The following is a 20,716-nucleotide window of genomic DNA, read 5'->3' as shown; positions in this document are numbered from 1 at the left end:
GAAAAAAATAAACGGATTTACCTCAGTAAATAAGCTTTCTCACGAGGTACAAGAAAACAATTGTAAATCTTTTAGTGACAAGATCTTCACCACATAATATGCCATGAATAATAATATTAAGCATTATACAGTTCGTCATTATCCATCACAAGAAGTACGTTATGTAAAATGTGAACATGTTTTTCACTAAAGGACATCATTGCTCATTACTGCCTTGTAAAAGGAAGTTGCACGAAAAGGTGGCATGAATTCAAAATCTGTAATAGGAACTGCATCGAAAACATTCATTTACATATTACAGCAAAATGTACAATGCATGTTTTTTTTTCGTAAAGAAGAAGGTGATACCTTATCCTGATATAGTATTTACATGCTAGTAATATGATTATTGTTTCACCAAAAGTTGAAGCCTTCCGAAACTCATGTGGTTTAAATCATTTTAGCTTAATGTTGATTTTATAATTTTGCGGTATGTCTATAAATAAAAGGAGAAATAACAATATACTTGCCAATGTTAGGGATTGTTTGAATGGCCAAGAACACCACACTGACGATATTGTTGACGAGAGTTAGGGCAAAGTTGGTGATACCCTCAGCCACGGGATATGTTGTTTCACAGGCCATCTCAAAGTACACGGGGGTGGTGGCTGTGAGGGTGGCGGACCCAACTACGGCGGTTATGTGGAGGGAAGCTACAAATTCCGAAACAAAATGTGCGGCAAAAATGACATATGAAATACATGTATGTGCAAAGAAGAGAAAGAAGAGAAAATACTAAAGCCTGCTTGGTATTACTCAATTTCAAAATACAGTTTAAAAACTTTTTTTTAAAGAATCCCTTATAACAACAGTTAAATCGTACATAAACATGTTTTAATTTTGAAAATCAACTTCAAAAATTAATCATAAGCGTTGATGTATTTTTTTTAGTTTCATTGCTTTTCAAATGCTTTAATGGGAAAAAAAAATAATAAGCAATCAGAAAGCCGAATTCTGCGTAGCAACAATGGAAAATTGATTAATTTTGTAATATCACTGATTAGCTAATTTTAGGAAGCCCTTTTCTGTTTTTTTTTTTTACATATATCTTTTGAAAGATTCATAGACACTAAACTCTACATAGTTTTTTCCCTCAAAACTTCTTAACCCTTGCTTTGCTGAAGAGTCCTAGAAACACCTAACATCTATATAAATATTAATTAATATGCATGATGTTCTATAAATATATTCCTCATATAATATTCAGTGGGTGTCTTTTGTACAATCCATCGCAATGACTATGTGAACGACAACATTAAAACAATGACTGTCACTATACCATAGGAGTCCGGTAATATCCGGGAGAGAAGCAGGTTCATCCACAAGGCAAAGGCACCACTGGTCAGGTACAGACCAAGCAGGAAAACTTTCTTCTTCTTGGAGAACACATCTGTGCATCTAATTCACAGAAAGAAATCGCGAAATGGCAAAACGAATTTAAAAGTCACGATATCGGGTCTACACGCCATGAAGATTGAATAGATTTTATCTATCAGTTCATACCAAATAAGCTGTGGGCTAATTTTCCTATATGATATGTACACTGTTGTACTTTAGTTTGAGGCTTTGGAAATATTTGTGTTGACCAACCAAACGATTTCATTATTATTTTCCTTTTATAGTGTTTGTGACATAGGCTAACCCAAACTTAAACTTACATAACTTACGATAGGCCTACTACAGACACCAAACTACTTTCCTCGTGCTAAGAAAGACAACTCTTGCAGCATTGATGTCTTGATCTTCTGAACGTTTGTTTTAAATGGGTACTACAAGAGCTGAAGGCTGGTGCAAAAACTGAAGTTTCTTGGCGGTAGTGAACTCAAAAGGAAGTATAAGGATAATCCCATTGACAGTTTGAGTACGTATATCATTTTAACCAAGACTTCCGGTTTTGAAATTAGAAGACCAACATATGCCAAAGAGGAAAGAATTATCTAGTTTTACTAGACAGGTGTCGCCAATGAAATAAAGACGCTGTTATGGTTATGGTAATGAGTGATGAAATGATGCAGATGTGGGCAAAGGGGAGATAACTCTAAATACCCATGATTACCATCTCTTGGGAACTCTTATGTAATAAAGTTAGAAAGAAGTTGCTGAATAAAAAAATGGAAGATGGACAGATGTGTTGTCGTTGCCTCTCCACTTAATTCCCCAAGAACATCACCACAACAACGCATATTCCTTCCAAAGCGATCTTATTATAAGAGACAGGCCGTTGTAATATTCAGTGGCCAGATTAAAAATGTTTAACTGTAAACTGCTGTTTTTTATGTGCTTACTTGGCTACGATGAGAGACAGGACAATCCCACACACGACTGAATACATGCCGATCAGACCAGCCTCGTGCTGAAACACCAATATTCGTTGTCTTTACTTATGCTACTGATAGTAAAGTCAAAAACAACACAAATCTTAATAGAACAATAATGATATCCTGGATTCCCTCCTAAGCATCAAAATGCATTCCGTTTCGAGTGATATGCAATTTGTTGTGTCATTGATTGTATTTAACTTATCGGCCGTTAGGCCAAAGCTAAAACAATGGCTTATTGAACATTGTGCGCTTAATAAAATTACGTACAAGGAAAAGTTATGTGAAATCTTGTTGGATTTTTTTCCATTTCCAATTCTCTATGTAGCGAAAACAATTTAGTCTTTGGTTAAAATAATGAAGATTATATTGGCAGATTGGTGAAGTAAGGAACTTTTTATATGTTTCAATTACAGCGCACCCATCCTTTTTCCCCATGAAAATGTGGGGGTGCGCTTACAAGGTCTAATACGGTATTATATTTACGTACTTCCCTCTGTAATGTAATGAGGTTTGAAGACTTACCTCTGTAATGTAATGAGGTTTGAAGACTTACCTCTGTGATGTGATGAGGTTTGAAGACTTACCTCTGTGATGTAATGAGGTTTGAAGACTTACCTCTGAGATGTGATGAGGTTTGAAGACTTACCTCTGAGATGTGATGAGGTTTGAAGACTTACCTCTGAGATGTGATGAGGTTTGAAGACTTACCTCTGAGATGTGATGTGGTTTAAAGACTTACCTCTGAGATGTGATAAGGTTTGATGACTTACCTTTGAGATGTGATGAGGTTTGATGACTTACCTCTAAGATGTGATGAGGTTTGAAGACTTACCTCTGAGATGTGATAAGGTTTGAGGACTTACCTCTGAGATGTGATGAGGTTAGAAGACTTACCTCTGAGATGTGATGAGGTTTGAAGACTTACCTCTGAGATGTGATGAGGTTTGATGACTTACCTCTGAGATGTGATGAGGTTTGAGGACTTACCTCTGTGATGTAATGAGGTTTAAAGACTTACCTCTGAGATGTGATGAGGTTTAAAGACTTACCTCTGAGATGTGATGAGGTTAGAAGACTTACCTCTGAGATGTGATGAGGTTTGAAGACTTACCTCTGAGATGTGATGAGGTTAGAAGACTTACCTCTGAGATGTGATGAGGTTTGAGGACTTACCTCTGAGATGTGATGAGGTTTGAAGACTTACCTCTGAGATGTGATAAGGTTTGAGGACTTACCTCTGAGATGTGATGTGGTTTAAAGACTTACCTCTGAGATGTGATGAGGTTAGAAGACTTACCTCTGAGATGTGATGAGGTTTGAAGACTTACCTCTGAGATGTGATGAGGTTTGAAGACTTACCTCTGAGATGTGATGAGGTTTGAGGACTTACCTCTGAGATGTGATGAGGTTTGAAGACTTACCTCTGAGATGTGATGAGGTTTGAGGACTTACCTCTGAGATGTGATGAGGTTTGAAGACTTACCTCTGAGATGTGATGAGGTTTGATGACTTACCTCTGAGATGTGATGAGGTTTGATGACTTACCTCTGAGATGTGATGAGGTTTGAAGACTTACCTCTGAGATGTGATAAGGTTTGAGGACTTACCTCTGAGATGTGATGAGGTAAGAAGACTTACCTCTGAGATGTGATGAGGTTTGAGGACTTACCTCTGAGATGTGATGAGGTTTGAAGACTTACCTCTGAGATGTGATAAGGTTTGAGGACTTACCTCTGAGATGTGATGTGGTTTAAAGACTTACCTCTGAGATGTGATGAGGTTAGAAGACTTACCTCTAAGATGTGATGAGGTTTGAAGACTTACCTCTGAGATGTGATGAGGTTTGAAGACTTACCTCTGAGATGTGATGAGGTTTGAGGACTTACCTCTGAGATGTGATGAGGTTTGAAGACTTACCTCTGAGATGTGATGAGGTTTGAGGACTTACCTCTGAGATGTGATGAAGTTTGAAGACCTACCTCTGAGATGTGATAAGGTTTGATGACTTACCTCTGAGATGTGATGAGGTTTGATGACTTACCTCTAAGATGTGATGAGGTTTGAAGACTTACCTCTGAGATGTGATAAGGTTTGAGGACTTACCTCTGAGATGTGATGAGGTTTGAAGACTTACCTCTGAGATGTGATGAGGTTTGAAGACTTACCTCTGAGATGTGATAAGGTTTGAGGACTTACCTCTGAGATGTGATGAGGTTTGAGGACTTACCTCTGAGATGTGATGAGGTTTGAAGACTTACCTCTGAGATGTGATGAGGTTTGAGGACTTACCTCTGAGATGTGATGAGGTTTGAAGACTTACCTCTGAGATGTGATAAGGTTTGAGGACTTACCTCTGAGATGTGATGTGGTTTAAAGACTTACCTCTGAGATGTGATGAGGTTAGAAGACTTACCTCTGAGATGTGATGAGGTTTGAAAACTTACCTCTGAGATGTGATGAGGTTTGAAGACTTACCTCTGAGATGTGATGAGGTTTGAGGACTTACCTCTGAGATGTGATGAGGTTTGAAGACTTACCTCTGAGATGTGATGAGGTTTGAGGACTTACCTCTGAGATGTGATGAGGTTTAAAGACTTACCTCTGAGATGTGATAAGGTTTGATGACTTACCTTTGAGATGTGATGAGGTTTGATGACTTACCTCTAAGATGTGATGAGGTTTGAAGACTTACCTCTGAGATGTGATAAGGTTTGAGGACTTACCTCTGAGATGTGATGAGGTTAGAAGACTTACCTCTGAGATGTGATGAGGTTTGAAGACTTACCTCTGAGATGTGATGAGGTTTGATGACTTACCTCTGAGATGTGATGAGGTTTGAGGACTTACCTCTGTGATGTAATGAGGTTTAAAGACTTACCTCTGAGATGTGATGAGGTTTAAAGACTTACCTCTGAGATGTGATGAGGTTAGAAGACTTACCTCTGAGATGTGATGGGGTTTGAAGACTTACCTCTGAGATGTGATGAGGTTAGAAGACTTACCTCTGAGATGTGATGAGGTTTGAGGACTTACCTCTGAGATGTGATGAGGTTTGAAGACTTACCTCTGAGATGTGATAAGGTTTGAGGACTTACCTCTGAGATGTGATGTGGTTTAAAGACTTACCTCTGAGATGTGATGAGGTTAGAAGACTTACCTCTGAGATGTGATGAGGTTTGAAGACTTACCTCTGAGATGTGATGAGGTTTGAAGACTTACCTCTGAGATGTGATGAGGTTTGAAGACTTACCTCTGAGATGTGATGAGGTTTGAAGACTTACCTCTGAGATGTGATGAGGTTTGAGGACTTACCTCTGAGATGTGATGAGGTTTGAAGACTTACCTCTGAGATGTGATAAGGTTTGATGACTTACCTCTGAGATGTGATGAGGTTTGATGACTTACCTCTAAGATGTGATGAGGTTTGAAGACTTACCTCTGAGATGTGATAAGGTTTGAGGACTTACCTCTGAGATGTGATGAGGTAAGAAGACTTACCTCTGAGATGTGATGAGGTTTGAGGACTTACCTCTGAGATGTGATGAGGTTTGAAGACTTACCTCTGAGATGTGATAAGGTTTGAGGACTTACCTCTGAGATGTGATGTGGTTTAAAGACTTACCTCTGAGATGTGATGAGGTTAGAAGACTTACCTCTAAGATGTGATGAGGTTTGAAGACTTACCTCTGAGATGTGATGAGGTTTGAAGACTTACCTCTGAGATGTGATGAGGTTTGAGGACTTACCTCTGAGATGTGATGAGGTTTGAAGACTTACCTCTGAGATGTGATGAGGTTTGAGGACTTACCTCTGAGATGTGATGAAGTTTGAAGACCTACCTCTGAGATGTGATAAGGTTTGATGACTTACCTCTGAGATGTGATGAGGTTTGATGACTTACCTCTAAGATGTGATGAGGTTTGAAGACTTACCTCTGAGATGTGATAAGGTTTGAGGACTTACCTCTGAGATGTGATGAGGTTTGAAGACTTACCTCTGAGATGTGATGAGGTTTGAAGACTTACCTCTGAGATGTGATAAGGTTTGAGGACTTACCTCTGAGATGTGATGAGGTTTGAGGACTTACCTCTGAGATGTGATGAGGTTTGAAGACTTACCTCTGAGATGTGATGAGGTTTGAGGACTTACCTCTGAGATGTGATGAGGTTTGAAGACTTACCTCTGAGATGTGATAAGGTTTGAGGACTTACCTCTGAGATGTGATGAGGTTTAAAGACTTACCTCTGAGATGTGATGAGGTTAGAAGACTTACCTCTGAGATGTGATGAGGTTTGAAGACTTACCTCTGAGATGTGATGAGGTTTGAAGACTTACCTCTGAGATGTGATGAGGTTTGAGGACTTACCTCTGAGATGTGATGAGGTTTGAAGACTTACCTCTGAGATGTGATGAGGTTTGAGGACTTACCTCTGAGATGTGATGAGGTTTGAAGACTTACCTCTGAGATGTGATAAGGTTTGAGGACTTACCTCTGAGATGTGATGAGGTTTGATGACTTACCTCTAAGATGTGATGAGGTTTGAAGACTTACCTCTGAGATGTGATAAGGTTTGAGGACTTACCTCTGAGATGTGATGAGGTAAGAAGACTTACCTCTGAGATGTGATGAGGTTTGAGGACTTACCTCTGAGATGTGATGAGGTTTGAAGACTTACCTCTGAGATGTGATAAGGTTTGAGGACTTACCTCTGAGATGTGATGAGGTTTAAAGACTTACCTCTGAGATGTGATGAGGTTAGAAGACTTACCTCTAAGATGTGATGAGGTTTGAAAACTTACCTCTGAGATGTGATGAGGTTTGAAGACTTACCTCTGAGATGTGATGAGGTTTGAGGACTTACCTCTGAGATGTGATGAGGTTTGAAGACTTACCTCTGAGATGTGATGAGGTTTGAGGACTTACCTCTGAGATGTGATGAGGTTTGAAGACCTACCTCTGAGATGTGATAAGGTTTGATGACTTACCTCTGAGATGTGATGAGGTTTGATGACTTACCTCTAAGATGTGATGAGGTTTGAAGACTTACCTCTGAGATGTGATAAGGTTTGAGGACTTACCTCTGAGATGTGATGAGGTTTAAAGACTTACCTCTGAGATGTGATGAGGTTTGAAGACTTACCTCTGAGATGTGATAAGGTTTGAGGACTTACCTCTGAGATGTGATGAGGTTTGAGGACTACCCTCTGAGATGTAATGAGGTTGAAGACTTACCTATGAGATGTGATGAGGTTTGAAGTTTTACCTCTGAGATGTGAGGAGGTTTGGAGACTTACCTCTGAGATGTGATGAGGTTTGAAGACTTTCCTCTGAGATGTGATGAGGTTTTAAGACTTACCTCTGAGATGTGATGAGGTTTGAAGACTTACCTCTGAGATGTGATGAGGTTTGATGACTTACCTCTGAGATGTGATAAGGTTTGAAGACTTACCTCTGAGATGTGATGAGGTTTGAGGACTACCCTCTGAGATGTAATGAGGTTGAAGACTTACCTATGAGATGTGATGAGGTTTGAAGTTTTACCTCTGAGATGTGAGGAGGTTTGAAGACTTACCTCTGAGATGTGATGAGGTTTGAAGACTTTCCTCTGAGATGTGATGAGGTTTGAAGACTTACCTCTGAGATGTGATGTGGTTTAAAGACTTACCTCTGAGATGTGATGAGGTTTGAAGTTTTACCTCTGAGATGTGAGGAGGTTTGAAGACGTACCTCTGAGATGTGATGAGGTTTGAAGACTTACCTCTGAGATGTGATGAGGTTTGAAGACTTACCTCTGAGATGTGATGAGGTTTGAGGACTTACCTCTGAGATGTGTTGAGGTTTGAAGACTTACCTCTGAGATGTGATGAGGTTTGAGGACTTACCTCTGAGATGTGGTGAGGTTTGAGGACTATTTCTAACACGCCTGGCCATGCTCCTAATATACCGACTGACAGACCATACGAACAGGCGATTACCCAGAATACACCATTCCTAGGTAATAAAGTAACTACTATTTACGTCACAATTATTTATATAAACATTAAAGGGAAAATAAGTGCTCCACACATAAACAAAAGAAGAAAACAATATTATAGATAATAAAACAACAACTAAAAAAAAAGCAATTAAAATCTTTTTAGAACATCTATACCACAGGGACTTGGCGCGAATTTCCAATCCAAGGTTCATATGTACTGTATGTAATATACATGTATGGTAGCTCGTTAGGGCCAAATATCAAATCTCACACTCTCGACCTTTTGTCGAAAATGCGAGAATGCGTAAACGCGAGAATGCGAAAACTCGATGGCGAAAACGCGAGACTAATCTCGCACTTTCGCCGTTGCGATTTCCGACCTAAGTTCGAGAGAGCAAGAATGCGAGATTTGATATCATACATACATACATATACAGTGTACATATATATGGACCGCGGGTTTAGAAATTGTGTCAAGTCCATATGTCGTTTTTTTGAAAGGCTGTTTTAATGGAGAGTTTTTGTTTTGTAAAGTAGCAAAAGTAACAAAAAATGAATGAACAGTCTTATTAGAGGAAATTATGTAATAGTTACCGTAATAATGTTTTGCAGCCCTGTATGAAGTTTAGCCTCTCCGTAGAAGCCGATATACTTGGAGGCTTGCTAGGTTTGGCGGGAAAGTAAACCAGTAATAGTAGAAAAATACCAACAGCCCAACCGAATTCTGAAAAAAAGAGGGAAAATATTGACACTTAAAACATATACAATACAGTATACAATATAGGTCTGTTGTAAGTGCTGATACAGTACCTATGAGATGACAGATGCGGCTCAAAATAGATCGAAAGAAATTTTCGGGAAAGATATTTCCAGAAATTAAACATGTTAAATATAAGCATTAATAAATCAGTCGATCGTTACTGGATAAATATATCAAGTCTCCGAGTTTTGCCGTATGCCACGGATAAATTCATTGATCTAGCAATCATTTTCCATTTTAATTCTTTTACTCTTGTTACTTCAGATTTACTAAATAAAGCAACATATATAAAGCTATATATATATATATATATATATATCAAAAATCCTCAAACTATCGTTCTCTAGATTTCTTCCTGTATATTTAGATTCGGAATTTTAGCTGGTGTCCTGTATTTGGTTCTAAAATTATTATGAAAATAGTGTTTCCTGTTTATGAAGTTTTTCCCGCCTCACAAGATTGATTCATTTTGATTTTAACCGGACGTGTGGCTCTGTTTCTGTTTGGCCCCTATCACCACTGACGAGCCCCAGAAGGATGAAATAACTAGATGTCTCTATCATCACTGACGAGTGCTAGAGGGAAGAAACACCTTTATGATATCAGCAACATCACTGACGAGCTCCAGAAGGATAAAACAGCTGTATGATGCCCCCATCATCACAGGCGAGCCTCAGAAGGATGAAAGAGTAGTATGTCTATAGAATCATGGACGAGTCTAAGAAGGACGAAACAGCTCTGTGATGTCCGTAGCATCACGGACAAACCCCAGAAGGACGAAACAGCTGTATGATGTCAGTAGCATCACTGACGAAACACAGAAGGACGAAACAGCTGTATGATGTCCATAGCATCACTGACGAGCCTCAGAAGGATGAAACAGTTGTATTTCTGTAGCATCATTGACGAACTCCAGAAGGATGAAACAGTTGTATGATATCCCTAGCATCACTGACGAGTCCTATTAGTAGAAGGACGAAACAGCTGTATGATATCCCTAGCATCACTGGCGAGTCCTATTAGTAGAAGGACGAAACAGCTGTATGATATCCCTAGCATCACTGACGAGTCCTATTAGTAGAAGGACGAAACAGCTGTATGATATCCCTAGCATCACTGGCGAGTCCTATTAGTAGAAGGACGAAATAGCTGTATGATATCCCTAGCATCACTGACGAGCCTCAGAAGGATGAAACAGTTGTATTTCTGTAGCATCACTGACGAACCCCAGAAGGATGAAACAGTTGTATTTCTGTAGCATCATTGACGAACTCCAGAAGGGCGAAACAGCTGTATGATATCCCTAGCATCACTGACGAGTCCTATTAGTAGAAGGACGAAACAGTTGTATGCTATGATTGATATCCCTAGCATCACTGACGAACCCCAGAAGGACGAAACAGTTGTATGATATCCCTAGCATCACTGACGAGTCCTACTGGAAGGATGAAACAGCTGTATGATGTCCGACGTAGCATCGTTGACGAGCCCAAGAAGTATTGTACAGCGTTTCTATTAATGAATTCAACAAATTCCATATGTGCCATACACCTGTGTATCTTTAACCTTTACCTATAGATGTACATTGTATTAACTTACCTGTATATAAAAGTATCATGATCTGATTTCTCTTTTTGAGACCTGTTTCCTCCTGTAGATCAGCTGTAAAATAGCAAAAACATGTTAGATAACACAGATTTAAAAACAATCTTAAATAGTAATAAAGATAAAATATTTTATCAAAACGTCAACAGTAAATACAAATTTCAATTATAAAATGTGATCAATACCCAGCCATAATTATTTGACTTATGAGACACTATGAAATGCTAAAACGCATGATATTAATCATAATCAATTGACATATTCTAAAATTCATCAACTCATACACTAGGTTAAAAAAAAAGTTAAAATATCATATCGGAGCATATTCACTGTGTATTGAACATTGTTTATTAATTTATTGTACATATGCCTACCAAATGTAAACTATCATACATCAAGACCATTATATCTTGGATCTTAGTCACACAATTAAGGACAAAAAACACCGTAAATAAAATATGTTGTTTTTGCAGACGTGTCGTGAATTTGTTATTATCCCATCCCCATAGTATTTGTAAAACGATGATGAATTGCCAAGCGCACACCCCCTCCTCACCCATTGACGTCACTCATTACACTAGAGTAATAGGCATGCAATACAAAATTGAAAATTACTTGTTGTTATTAGACAATGGTGTGATGTTGATCGGTAAAACAAATCAATCCATTTGTGACATCTTTACTAAGCTGCTTAGCAACCGGCAAAAGCAGAAATGATATGTCTCTCTACTAATATTTACTTTTTTGATAAATCTTGGATTACCAAGATAGAAATAAGTCGATCGTTACTGGATAAATATATCAAGTCTCCGAGTTTTGCCGTATGCCACGGATAAATTCATTGGTCTAGCAATCATTTTCCATTTTAATTCTTTTACTCTTGTTACTTCAGATTTACTAAGTAAAGCAATATATATAAAGCTATATATATATATATATATATATATCAAAAATCCTCAAACTATCGCTCTCTAGATTTCTTCCTGTATATTTAGATTCGGAATTTTAGCTGGTGTCCTGTATTTGGTTCTAAAATTATTATGAAAATAGTGTTTCCTGTTTATGAAGTTTTTCCCGCCTCACAAGATTGATTCATTTTAATTTTAACCGGACGTGTGGCTCTGTTTCTGTTTGGCCCCTATCACCACTGATAAGGTTTTTCCTGATATTTATGGTATTAAAATGATGAGCGCAATGCACCAAGTTCCGGCTGCTTATCGGGACCTTCCGCGGGAAGTTAAGACCTTTTTTTTCTTCTTTTTTCCCCCGTTTTTTTTTGTTTATCGTCGATTACAAATGCGAATCACGATTAACTCAAATCAACGCTAAAGATGTTTTTGAAGATATTGTTTTTTTTTTTTAATTTATTTCATCCTAACATTGAAACTTTATTTGTATAGAGTTGAGCCCGAATCAGGAAATACCACAAGTGAAAAGAAGCTCGTTGTGGAAGCCATCCGGATCTCGAGAAAAGGACAAAGCATAATTCTTAGAGAGGTCGAAGACAATGGATTTGTTTAGCTATGGTTTAGAGTTGTCCGTAGTGTTGACAGAAGAACTTCCACATGATGGTCTTTACTGGAAGAGGAATACGTGTGGCCATTTCGCAGAACACATGGTTCTTTTTTCACAGTGCATCCAGCGTCAGATTAACAACAGTTATCTCGTCCCTTGCTAGGTATGTACACCGCTAGGCCAGAAGCCTCTCCGCACAATCTAATTCTTCTATATAATCATACCATTTGAAGTTGTTTTTTTGTTGTTTTTTTTTTGTTTTTTTTTCCAAAGAATATTCCTGAATTTGTTGATTGGCCAATTTTGAACAAAGGTCTTTACGCTGAAAGATGTTGTATTAAATTCGAAAGGTTATTTACTACATCAATTTCCGTGATGATGATGATGATGATGATGATGATGATGATGATGATGATGATGATGACGATGATGATGATGATGATTGTTCGTTAGAGTCACATTTATTTTTACAGATTCATCAAGAAGAATGTGGGGGATGGAATAGAAGTTGTTGGAAGGACGTCATCGATTTTTGTGATAAAATCATGTAGATCATACCTTCGATTTGGCGTACATCGTAACAAGGATTTGTTTGGTTTTAATGATCAGCTCGGATAGAATCGAAATATTGTTTATATTGTTTTCATGTTTGTGGAATTGATCACTGATGCCCCAAATGGTATAAAATGTTTGATGTATCAGTGACGTTTGGTTTGTTTGGTTTGTTTTTGTTTAACGTCCTATTAACAGCCAGGGTCATTTAAGGACGTGCCAGGTTTTGGAGGTGGAGGAAAACCGGAGTACCCGGAGAAAAACCACCGGCCTACGGTCAGTACCTGGCAACTGCCCCACGGTGGTTTCGAACTCGCAACCCAGAGGTGGAGGGCTAGTGTTAAAGTGTCGGGACACCTTAACCACTCGGCCACCGCGGCCCCGTCAGTGACGTATATATGTTCTTGGTTGTATGGCTCTTTAAGATATATTACTATTGATCTCTACACTTGTGGTACTGGGATGTTGGCTACATCATATTGCTCAATTCGAAGGTAACTGATGTAGACTCTAGTTAACACCAATTACGAAACAAGTTATATCAACTTATATTTCGGATGGAGGGTTTGGTTTGTTTTCGTTTAACGTCCTATTAACAGCCAGGGTCATTTAAGGACTTGCCAGGTTTTGGAGATGGAGGAAAGCCGGAGTATCCGGAGAAAAACCACCGGCCTACGGTCAGTACCTGGCAACTGTCCCACGTAGCTTTCGAACTCGCAACCCAGAGGATCGCCGCCTTGGTTGCAAAAAATAAATATATCACGATTTGACATAGAATCAATTGTAATTTATGTTGAAATTTATATTTCTAACTCGTAACCCAGAGGTGGAGGGTTAGTGATAAAGTGTCAGGACACCTTAACCACTCGGCCACCGCGGCTCCCCGGATGGAAGCGTGCGAGTGGTCTTACTGTGGGAGGAAACCGGAGTACCCTGGAAAACCCACGTGGTCGGGCAGGTGACCCCATACCTTTAGTCTATAGTCAATTAGGGGAAAGATGTGCTTTGTTTATATACATGTATATCTGTTACCTGTTAATAATGTAACAAACCTTATCATCAGTTGTATACGGAAGAGCATTAGGGCCATGAAGCAAAAAAATTAAATTCATTTTTTTTCATGTTAATAACTCGAAATTTCGACTTACTAACTCGAAATTTCGAGTTATTATCTCGAAATTTCGAGTTTGTAAGTCGGAATTTCGAGTTAGTAAGTCGAAATTTCGAGTAAGGAAGTCGAAATTTTGAGTTATTATCTCGAAATTTCTAGTTATTAACTCGAAATTTCGAGTTAGTAAGTCGAAATTTCTAGTTATTAACATGAAAAAAAGAATTAAATTTTTTTGTTTAATGGCCCTAATGCTCTTCCGTAGTTGTATCATTTGTATTTATACTGGTCTAGATTTAGCGACAAAACTGTTAACATGTGAATATGTGTAAACCATGCTGTGTTGTCAATATAAAATTGTAACAAAAACGAATTGTCCAAAACAGCACCCTGCTGGACATAGTAGTATTCCTAATCAATATGTTTTTAACACACCTATGCACAAATGGAACTACTCATTTTGAATATTCCACGGAAAGACCAACGCGATAGGTCATTCTAGTTTGACTTTTACAAGTATATGTCAGCTGAAGTTAAGGCAAATAGGCGTCCAACGAAGTTCCAGATAATTCATTGAAACAATTGAATACATATTTACGTCTCTGATCTACAACCGAACTTTTATTCTTGCCCCTAATAAGACTTCGATACAAAGTATATTGAAAGAAAACAATGAAAAACATTAAAAATCTCCATTGCATTATCAAACATAAAGGTACACTGAACCTATCATTCTATTGATTATCGGAAACTTTCACCTAGCAGTACTAAATCATTTATCATCGTATGTTTATTTCCCTAAATGATATCGGGATACTAATAGGAAAATAAACATCATACATGCCTCATACATCTTTACGTTTAGTTGCAAGTAACTAATATTGATTTATATGGCGGAATGTAATTGATTTAAATGTATACCGGTTTCAATCAGATTCACATACAGTAGCTGCGCTTCATTAAAACGCATATCAGTACTAATATTTTAGTCTATATTTTGGTAAGGAACTTGTTGTTTATGATGCATGGTTTACATACGAGAGTTCGCATGCAGATACGATTCTCGGTCACCACCTGCTAAGCTTATCACTATATAGGACGAACCATATCCGTCCGTCGTCCAGAACTACGTTATCGCAGCTAATAGCTATATATAACCTTTCAGTGAAACGAAGGGAAGTAACTCACCAAAACCACACTTAGACTGATGAATTTATTTATCAGTTATTGACCTTTGGTGAAGTCAATATGGTGTTATACCAACCTTGTAGAAATATTAACCCATTAATATTGTGTATGTCATTTATATGAACTAATACTCACACGTATTTAACGAGTTAACTTCCGTTGTGTTCAATGTACCATTCCATGTACTTCGTGTTGTACTGAAGAAAATTGAAAACATCACATCACACATATCCAGTACGTGAACACATGCTTATAAAATTTTAGGCTTTAATAATTTGCTTACACACATAGAGATGTTGCTTTTGTTATAGAGAATATATGATAACCTTACTAGTGCAACCTAATGGACAATTTCCTTTCGCCTAGTGATAGTATGTCTGCTTAATTGACCACACCAAGTACAATAACTAGGAATCTTCAATGGAGCCGAAGAACCTTCTTAGTGTCTGTCTTTTTTTTAAAAAAGACAGTGAAAAGGGACCAGTGTAAAAGTTGTGGGTATAAGGTCACCTCGGTCAGGTCCGGGATAGCGGATTCCATTCGGATTCCATTCGGAGTCCATTCGGAGAGCAGGAGGTCCCAAGTTTGAGCCCGAGCGGCTCCTTTATTACAAAGCTATATGAAGACCGTAATATATAGTACATTTGAACAATGCAGTCAGAGAATACAATACTTTTAGACTTTACCGCAATCTAATCAAAATTAGGCTTGTAATTTCCGCTTCTCTAGGATACACTGCAATACAAGATCATAGCGTTAATAGGCGACGCGCTGATTGGCTGAGCTCAAAGGTCATGCTGAGATGACCTCCTACGGGTGTTGATGGATCTTGCATTGCAGTGTATCGTAGAAGAACGGAAATTACAAGTCTATATACTTTACCGCACATTAGTTAATATAACACTGATTGTGACGTCATCGATCTCATGGTGACCAAACTGACTTTGCTGTAGCTAGAACTTTGGAAACTGGTGTTACATATGCATAGAGGCATAAGTGAACTATTGTATAACAATAAACCATAGCTATCGTATTAAAGTGCTAATTAAAACAATAATATTTTAACAAATGCTTAACTATTACTGGCAAACTAGCATAGATTCTACATGGTTATTGTGTTTTGTAATATAAAGTACCGTCATAGAACAGAAGTGACATTTTATACTTACTTTTTGTCGTCCGGTACCATGAATGGACCTAAAAATACATAATATTAGTCAAATTACCAGTATAAAATGAGTTTGGTAAATAACCAAGCTGTTCTCGCCACCCCTTCCCATAACCATAATGGTTTCTCTCCTTTCCCCTCCCGCCTTCCCTCCCCTCCCCGTCAAATTCAAGGTTTTTGAAAAGAGTTTGACAATTTTTATGGCATCTTGCAATGAGGGCTGACATTTCTCCGTTCTATGTGTAGACTTGTTCACTTGTTTATACATTATCTATTTATTTCCTGATAACAGTATCTTTTATCAACATATTTGTGTTTTTTTCTCGTCGACAGGTGAGACATTCATCAGGTGATTGAGATAACACGACGGGATACTCCACGTAAATAACCGTAAATCAATGTTCTATAATATTGCAAAATGTATGAGTAATGCATACCATTTATCAACATATACAGCATTTTAGTTAAAACTTATCATATGTAAAATACTGCCGAATAAACTGATGCTGGTTTATTTTCATATGTTTAGCTCCTGTACATTCCATGAACAAATCAAATCACCATACTTAATAGTGAAATGGTTCTTAATGTTGAAATATGTATGGTTCATCACTTTATTTGATTTCATTCTGAGCCATCCCGTAAGCTAAGGTTACATGACGCTCTGGACAACCAAATAAAATTCAAAAGTTCCTGAATGATTTTGTCACACACATCAACATCTCACTCCACATTCATATGACTAAGCAATAGGCTAACCATAGAAACGCCATTGTAAATGAAATACAATGTACATAGTCACAGTGAGGTAACAGATAAGAGCCTACGAGAGCTGTAATGAAAGAAGTGAAACACTTCATTTAAGTAGGGCCCTGCAGAATCGGGAGTCTTCTGTCTATAAAAGATATATTGAAGAACCAAAAATGATCAGCAGTCCAATGACAACTCTTGGAATCGTGACCTTTTCGCTTCCCTTCCTTTTTGCCCTTTTCTGTTCAGTGTTCCAGTCTCTGTGGTGACATGCATCATCATTTAACTGTTGCTGTTTCAACAACGCTAAATCCCATAAAAATCATTCATTTATTTGGTATCTTCCACTGTCACTGCAAAGTATTTTGAAATGTCTTTGGGAAGGAAACTGGAGGAGGGCTTGACATTGAAATTCCTTCACGTGAAATTCACATGGATTTTTTATGTGAATTTAACGTGAATATGAAATTCATGTGAATTTCACGTGAAAATGGCAACGAGTTTCACTTTGTTTGCCCTTGAAATTAAAGTGATCATTTTCATGTGAAATTGATTTGTAGAATTTTGCCTGTGTGCATGCCTAGCACCAGGGCAGCAATACAGCAATTCAATACATTAGTCTTTTATTAAATAAGCATTGATGATGATAATAAACATTTGATATTCATAGTTTATGAACAAAGCTTACCTATCACAAAGGATAGACCAATTCCCGCCAGATTGGCTACCGTTGCTATGGCTGTTGACAGGGTCCTCTGATGTGGAGGAAACCAGGCGGCAGACAAAACAGGGGGCACCCCCATACTGACAGGGGTTCCAATGCCGTTCAAGAACTGACCAATCCCTGCCGTGACCTTTACATACGGGGACTTGTCTGTTATACACCTTACACCAGCTCCGAGCATCATGACGAAGGCGGTCAGCACACAAGCCCATCGTAATCCTGTATCGATATATTTACCATTAAATGATACTAGAAGGCCAACAACGTCTGTCAACTTTACATGAAAAGGAAAACCTTAAAATATCGCGTTGCCATTAGCCCATTATAACACCTTAGAACTTGGAAGACACTCTCTCTGAAGTAATGTTTTCAATTTTTTATTGATCTGTTGTAAATGTCAAAGGCATGTCTTAATTTTTTTTTAAAGTTATTGAGTGCCTATGATATCAAGGAATTGAGTCTTCTAAGGAGATGTGTTTGTGAGACAAACTACATACACTATAATGGAATAAGACTGGCTTCATCAGCGACACATTGTCCATGATTGTTTATATGAATACAAACTTGAATAAAGTGTGATAATTTTCCTTTGAATACTTTAAATAAAAGCTTGGAATTATCTTTGGAAAATATACAATTATGACTTCGGAAATGGAGATGAGATGACACACATGCGTTTAATCAGATAACATGAAAGAATATAGATATGATATAAGAATTTTCTACTTATGTTAAGTACGAATGTATCACGTTCGTTTTTTTCATATTGATAAAGGAATGGATGTAAACAATGTTCGTAATTGTACTTTATCTTTAGACATTCATTACATAATAAAGTTTGCTATATTTAGAAATGTTGTTGTTTACTTAGTTATTTCGTTCGGTCATATTGAGGTCGATGACGTCACTGTAGTTATCACACGGCCAAATGATGTGCTCTCATAATACATGTTATAATATGATAATTTTGCGTCTAATTGCATCAATGCAAATACTAAAGACATATTGTAAACATTAAGGTTTTTAGTGATAGTTGTTCGAACAAATCTGTATATTTCCAACTCAGCCGGAATATAAATACATGTATGCTGCTTAAGGTTAACAGATATCTGGAAGGGGATTGTCAGACATCCAGCTATTTTTCTCAAGAAAGCAGTTGAAAGCTTCCCTGCCTCAAATTATATTTACGTCTAACTGCAAAAAAGCAAATACTTGAGATATATTCTATGTATATATTCTTTTATTATTATTATTTTTTTTATTTATTTATACTTTTTTATTAATCTGTATTGCAAGAGGGAATGATAATGTGGGGTATACTCTGACATAATAACATGGGGAGCCGTTGTTATTTGGAGATACTAGTTAACAGTAAAATATGCCCAAATGATTTAGCAAGTCAACTGACGATGTAGTGAAGACGTCCTATTTCAAACGACGAACCCTTGTACAGAAATAGAAATAATAATTTTTATTCTGTCTTTACTATATTTTGTTCCTTGAAATAAGTTACACATACTGTCAATATATACGTATATACAAATGCACGTATGTAGTATCATTATGAGAAACATGTATGTACATGCATATCTTTACAATCAAGTGATTTGAACACTTTGTTCAATTTATTCCTTAAAGTACACCGATTATTAAAAAAACTTATTCTTATATACATTTCAAGTATATTTACTTTGTTGCCATTAGATGTAAAATGATAAACATTGTTTCAAAAGATGTACATAACACATGCAAATATAATAAAATAATCAAACACATATATTGGAAACTTACCCTTAACATCAACGATCCAAGAAAATAAAAACACAACGAGTAAAAATGCTATAGGTCCTAGATCAGTAAGTAGTGCCGTGTCACCGTCATTCCATCCGAAAGCCTGGTGGCTGGAAGCTGCTATAGGTCCCCAAGTATTCCATAGCATGGCCTGGGTGAGAGTCAACAAACAGTACACGGAAAGAATATACCATCTTCGCTTATACACTTGAGTTTCCTCGCATTCCTTGCTGATGTGGCCATTTTCAATTTGGGTTTTCTTAGAGGAATCTTTCTCGACGGTGAAGCCTTTGTTTATATATCCGTTGTGATTTATGTGTGAATTCAAGCTAATTTTAGGAGATTCGTTGTTGTTATCCCTGGAAGAAGATAATTTAACCATTGCTGAATCGTTGCCTGTTTCCATTGACAGTTAAAAGAACCGCTGCAACTGATGGTATGATGAATTGTAGAACTTTGCGTTAATAAAGCATGAAAATAACTAACTACGCAAGCAACATTGACATGCAAATGATACTAATTCCCCAAAACGGCAAAGAGGAAGCATAACCGGTATGATAAAAATACACGCAGAGATTTAAGCGAGTACTTAACTTTATCCATCGATAGATATGTAAACATCTATTATCTTATCTATTGTAAACAGTCCAGGACAAGTTAAAGAACAGATGTGACCTTGACCTCATTTGTATTTGGGGTGATGTGGTAGTTTCGGTGATAGTGATTTGTATTAGTATATTTAATTCGATTAGGGATTTTCATGTTTGTCAACAACACTACACTTAACACTCCTTATTGAATGCATACTTGGTCGAATAACTTATTTATCTTCGATGATAGGTTTCGTCTTTATCAAGTCAACGCGTCACACCTCACTAGAACACACGATGTACACGAAGAAAATTCTGTATAAAGGAACTCGTTATCGGCAAATTTCATCAAGTTTCTTTTGTTGTTTTTATTTTATTATATTCGTCTATATAGGTCTCATCTCGCCATGTAAAAGTTAAGTATGTATCATAAATATCCTTCGTTCTTAAGTTGGCTAAAAACATATCTTAAAAGCCGCACACACATATCAACAACACCTCTAAATAAAAAAAGATAGCAATTGAAAATCTGAATCATACAGCTGTTCCGTCCTTTTAGGGCTCATGGTTTTATTCTATATTTCGGCAAAGACGCGGATTGGCTCAAGAGTCATGACAAATTTCAAG

At 37.4% G+C, this 20,716-nt stretch overlaps 1 protein-coding gene across 1 annotated transcript in view; it reads right to left on the bottom strand.

The window, feature by feature from the left end:
• Positions 1 to 20,716, bottom strand: part of LOC117329782 (solute carrier family 49 member 4 homolog) — a 23,731-nt gene extending 3,015 nt beyond the window's left edge. The window contains exons 1-10 of the mRNA XM_033887915.1: positions 19,500 to 20,716; positions 17,673 to 17,927; positions 16,236 to 16,263; positions 15,202 to 15,263; positions 10,698 to 10,760; positions 8,933 to 9,062; positions 8,244 to 8,352; positions 2,325 to 2,392; positions 1,319 to 1,437; positions 510 to 692 (exon numbers count right to left, since the gene is read on the bottom strand). Of these exons, the coding sequence (XP_033743806.1) occupies positions 510 to 692; positions 1,319 to 1,437; positions 2,325 to 2,392; positions 8,244 to 8,352; positions 8,933 to 9,062; positions 10,698 to 10,760; positions 15,202 to 15,263; positions 16,236 to 16,263; positions 17,673 to 17,927; positions 19,500 to 19,905 (1,423 nt within the window). The 5' untranslated portion in view covers positions 19,906 to 20,716. The remainder of the gene's footprint in view (positions 1 to 509; positions 693 to 1,318; positions 1,438 to 2,324; positions 2,393 to 8,243; positions 8,353 to 8,932; positions 9,063 to 10,697; positions 10,761 to 15,201; positions 15,264 to 16,235; positions 16,264 to 17,672; positions 17,928 to 19,499) is intronic.

This window comes from Pecten maximus, chromosome 6 (assembly GCF_902652985.1).
Source record: "Pecten maximus chromosome 6, xPecMax1.1, whole genome shotgun sequence".
In the NCBI taxonomy this organism is placed as follows: Eukaryota; Metazoa; Mollusca; class Bivalvia; order Pectinida; family Pectinidae; genus Pecten; species Pecten maximus.
The sequence above is the reverse complement of the archived record's forward strand: the minus strand, read 5'-3'. Positions and strand labels throughout refer to the sequence as shown.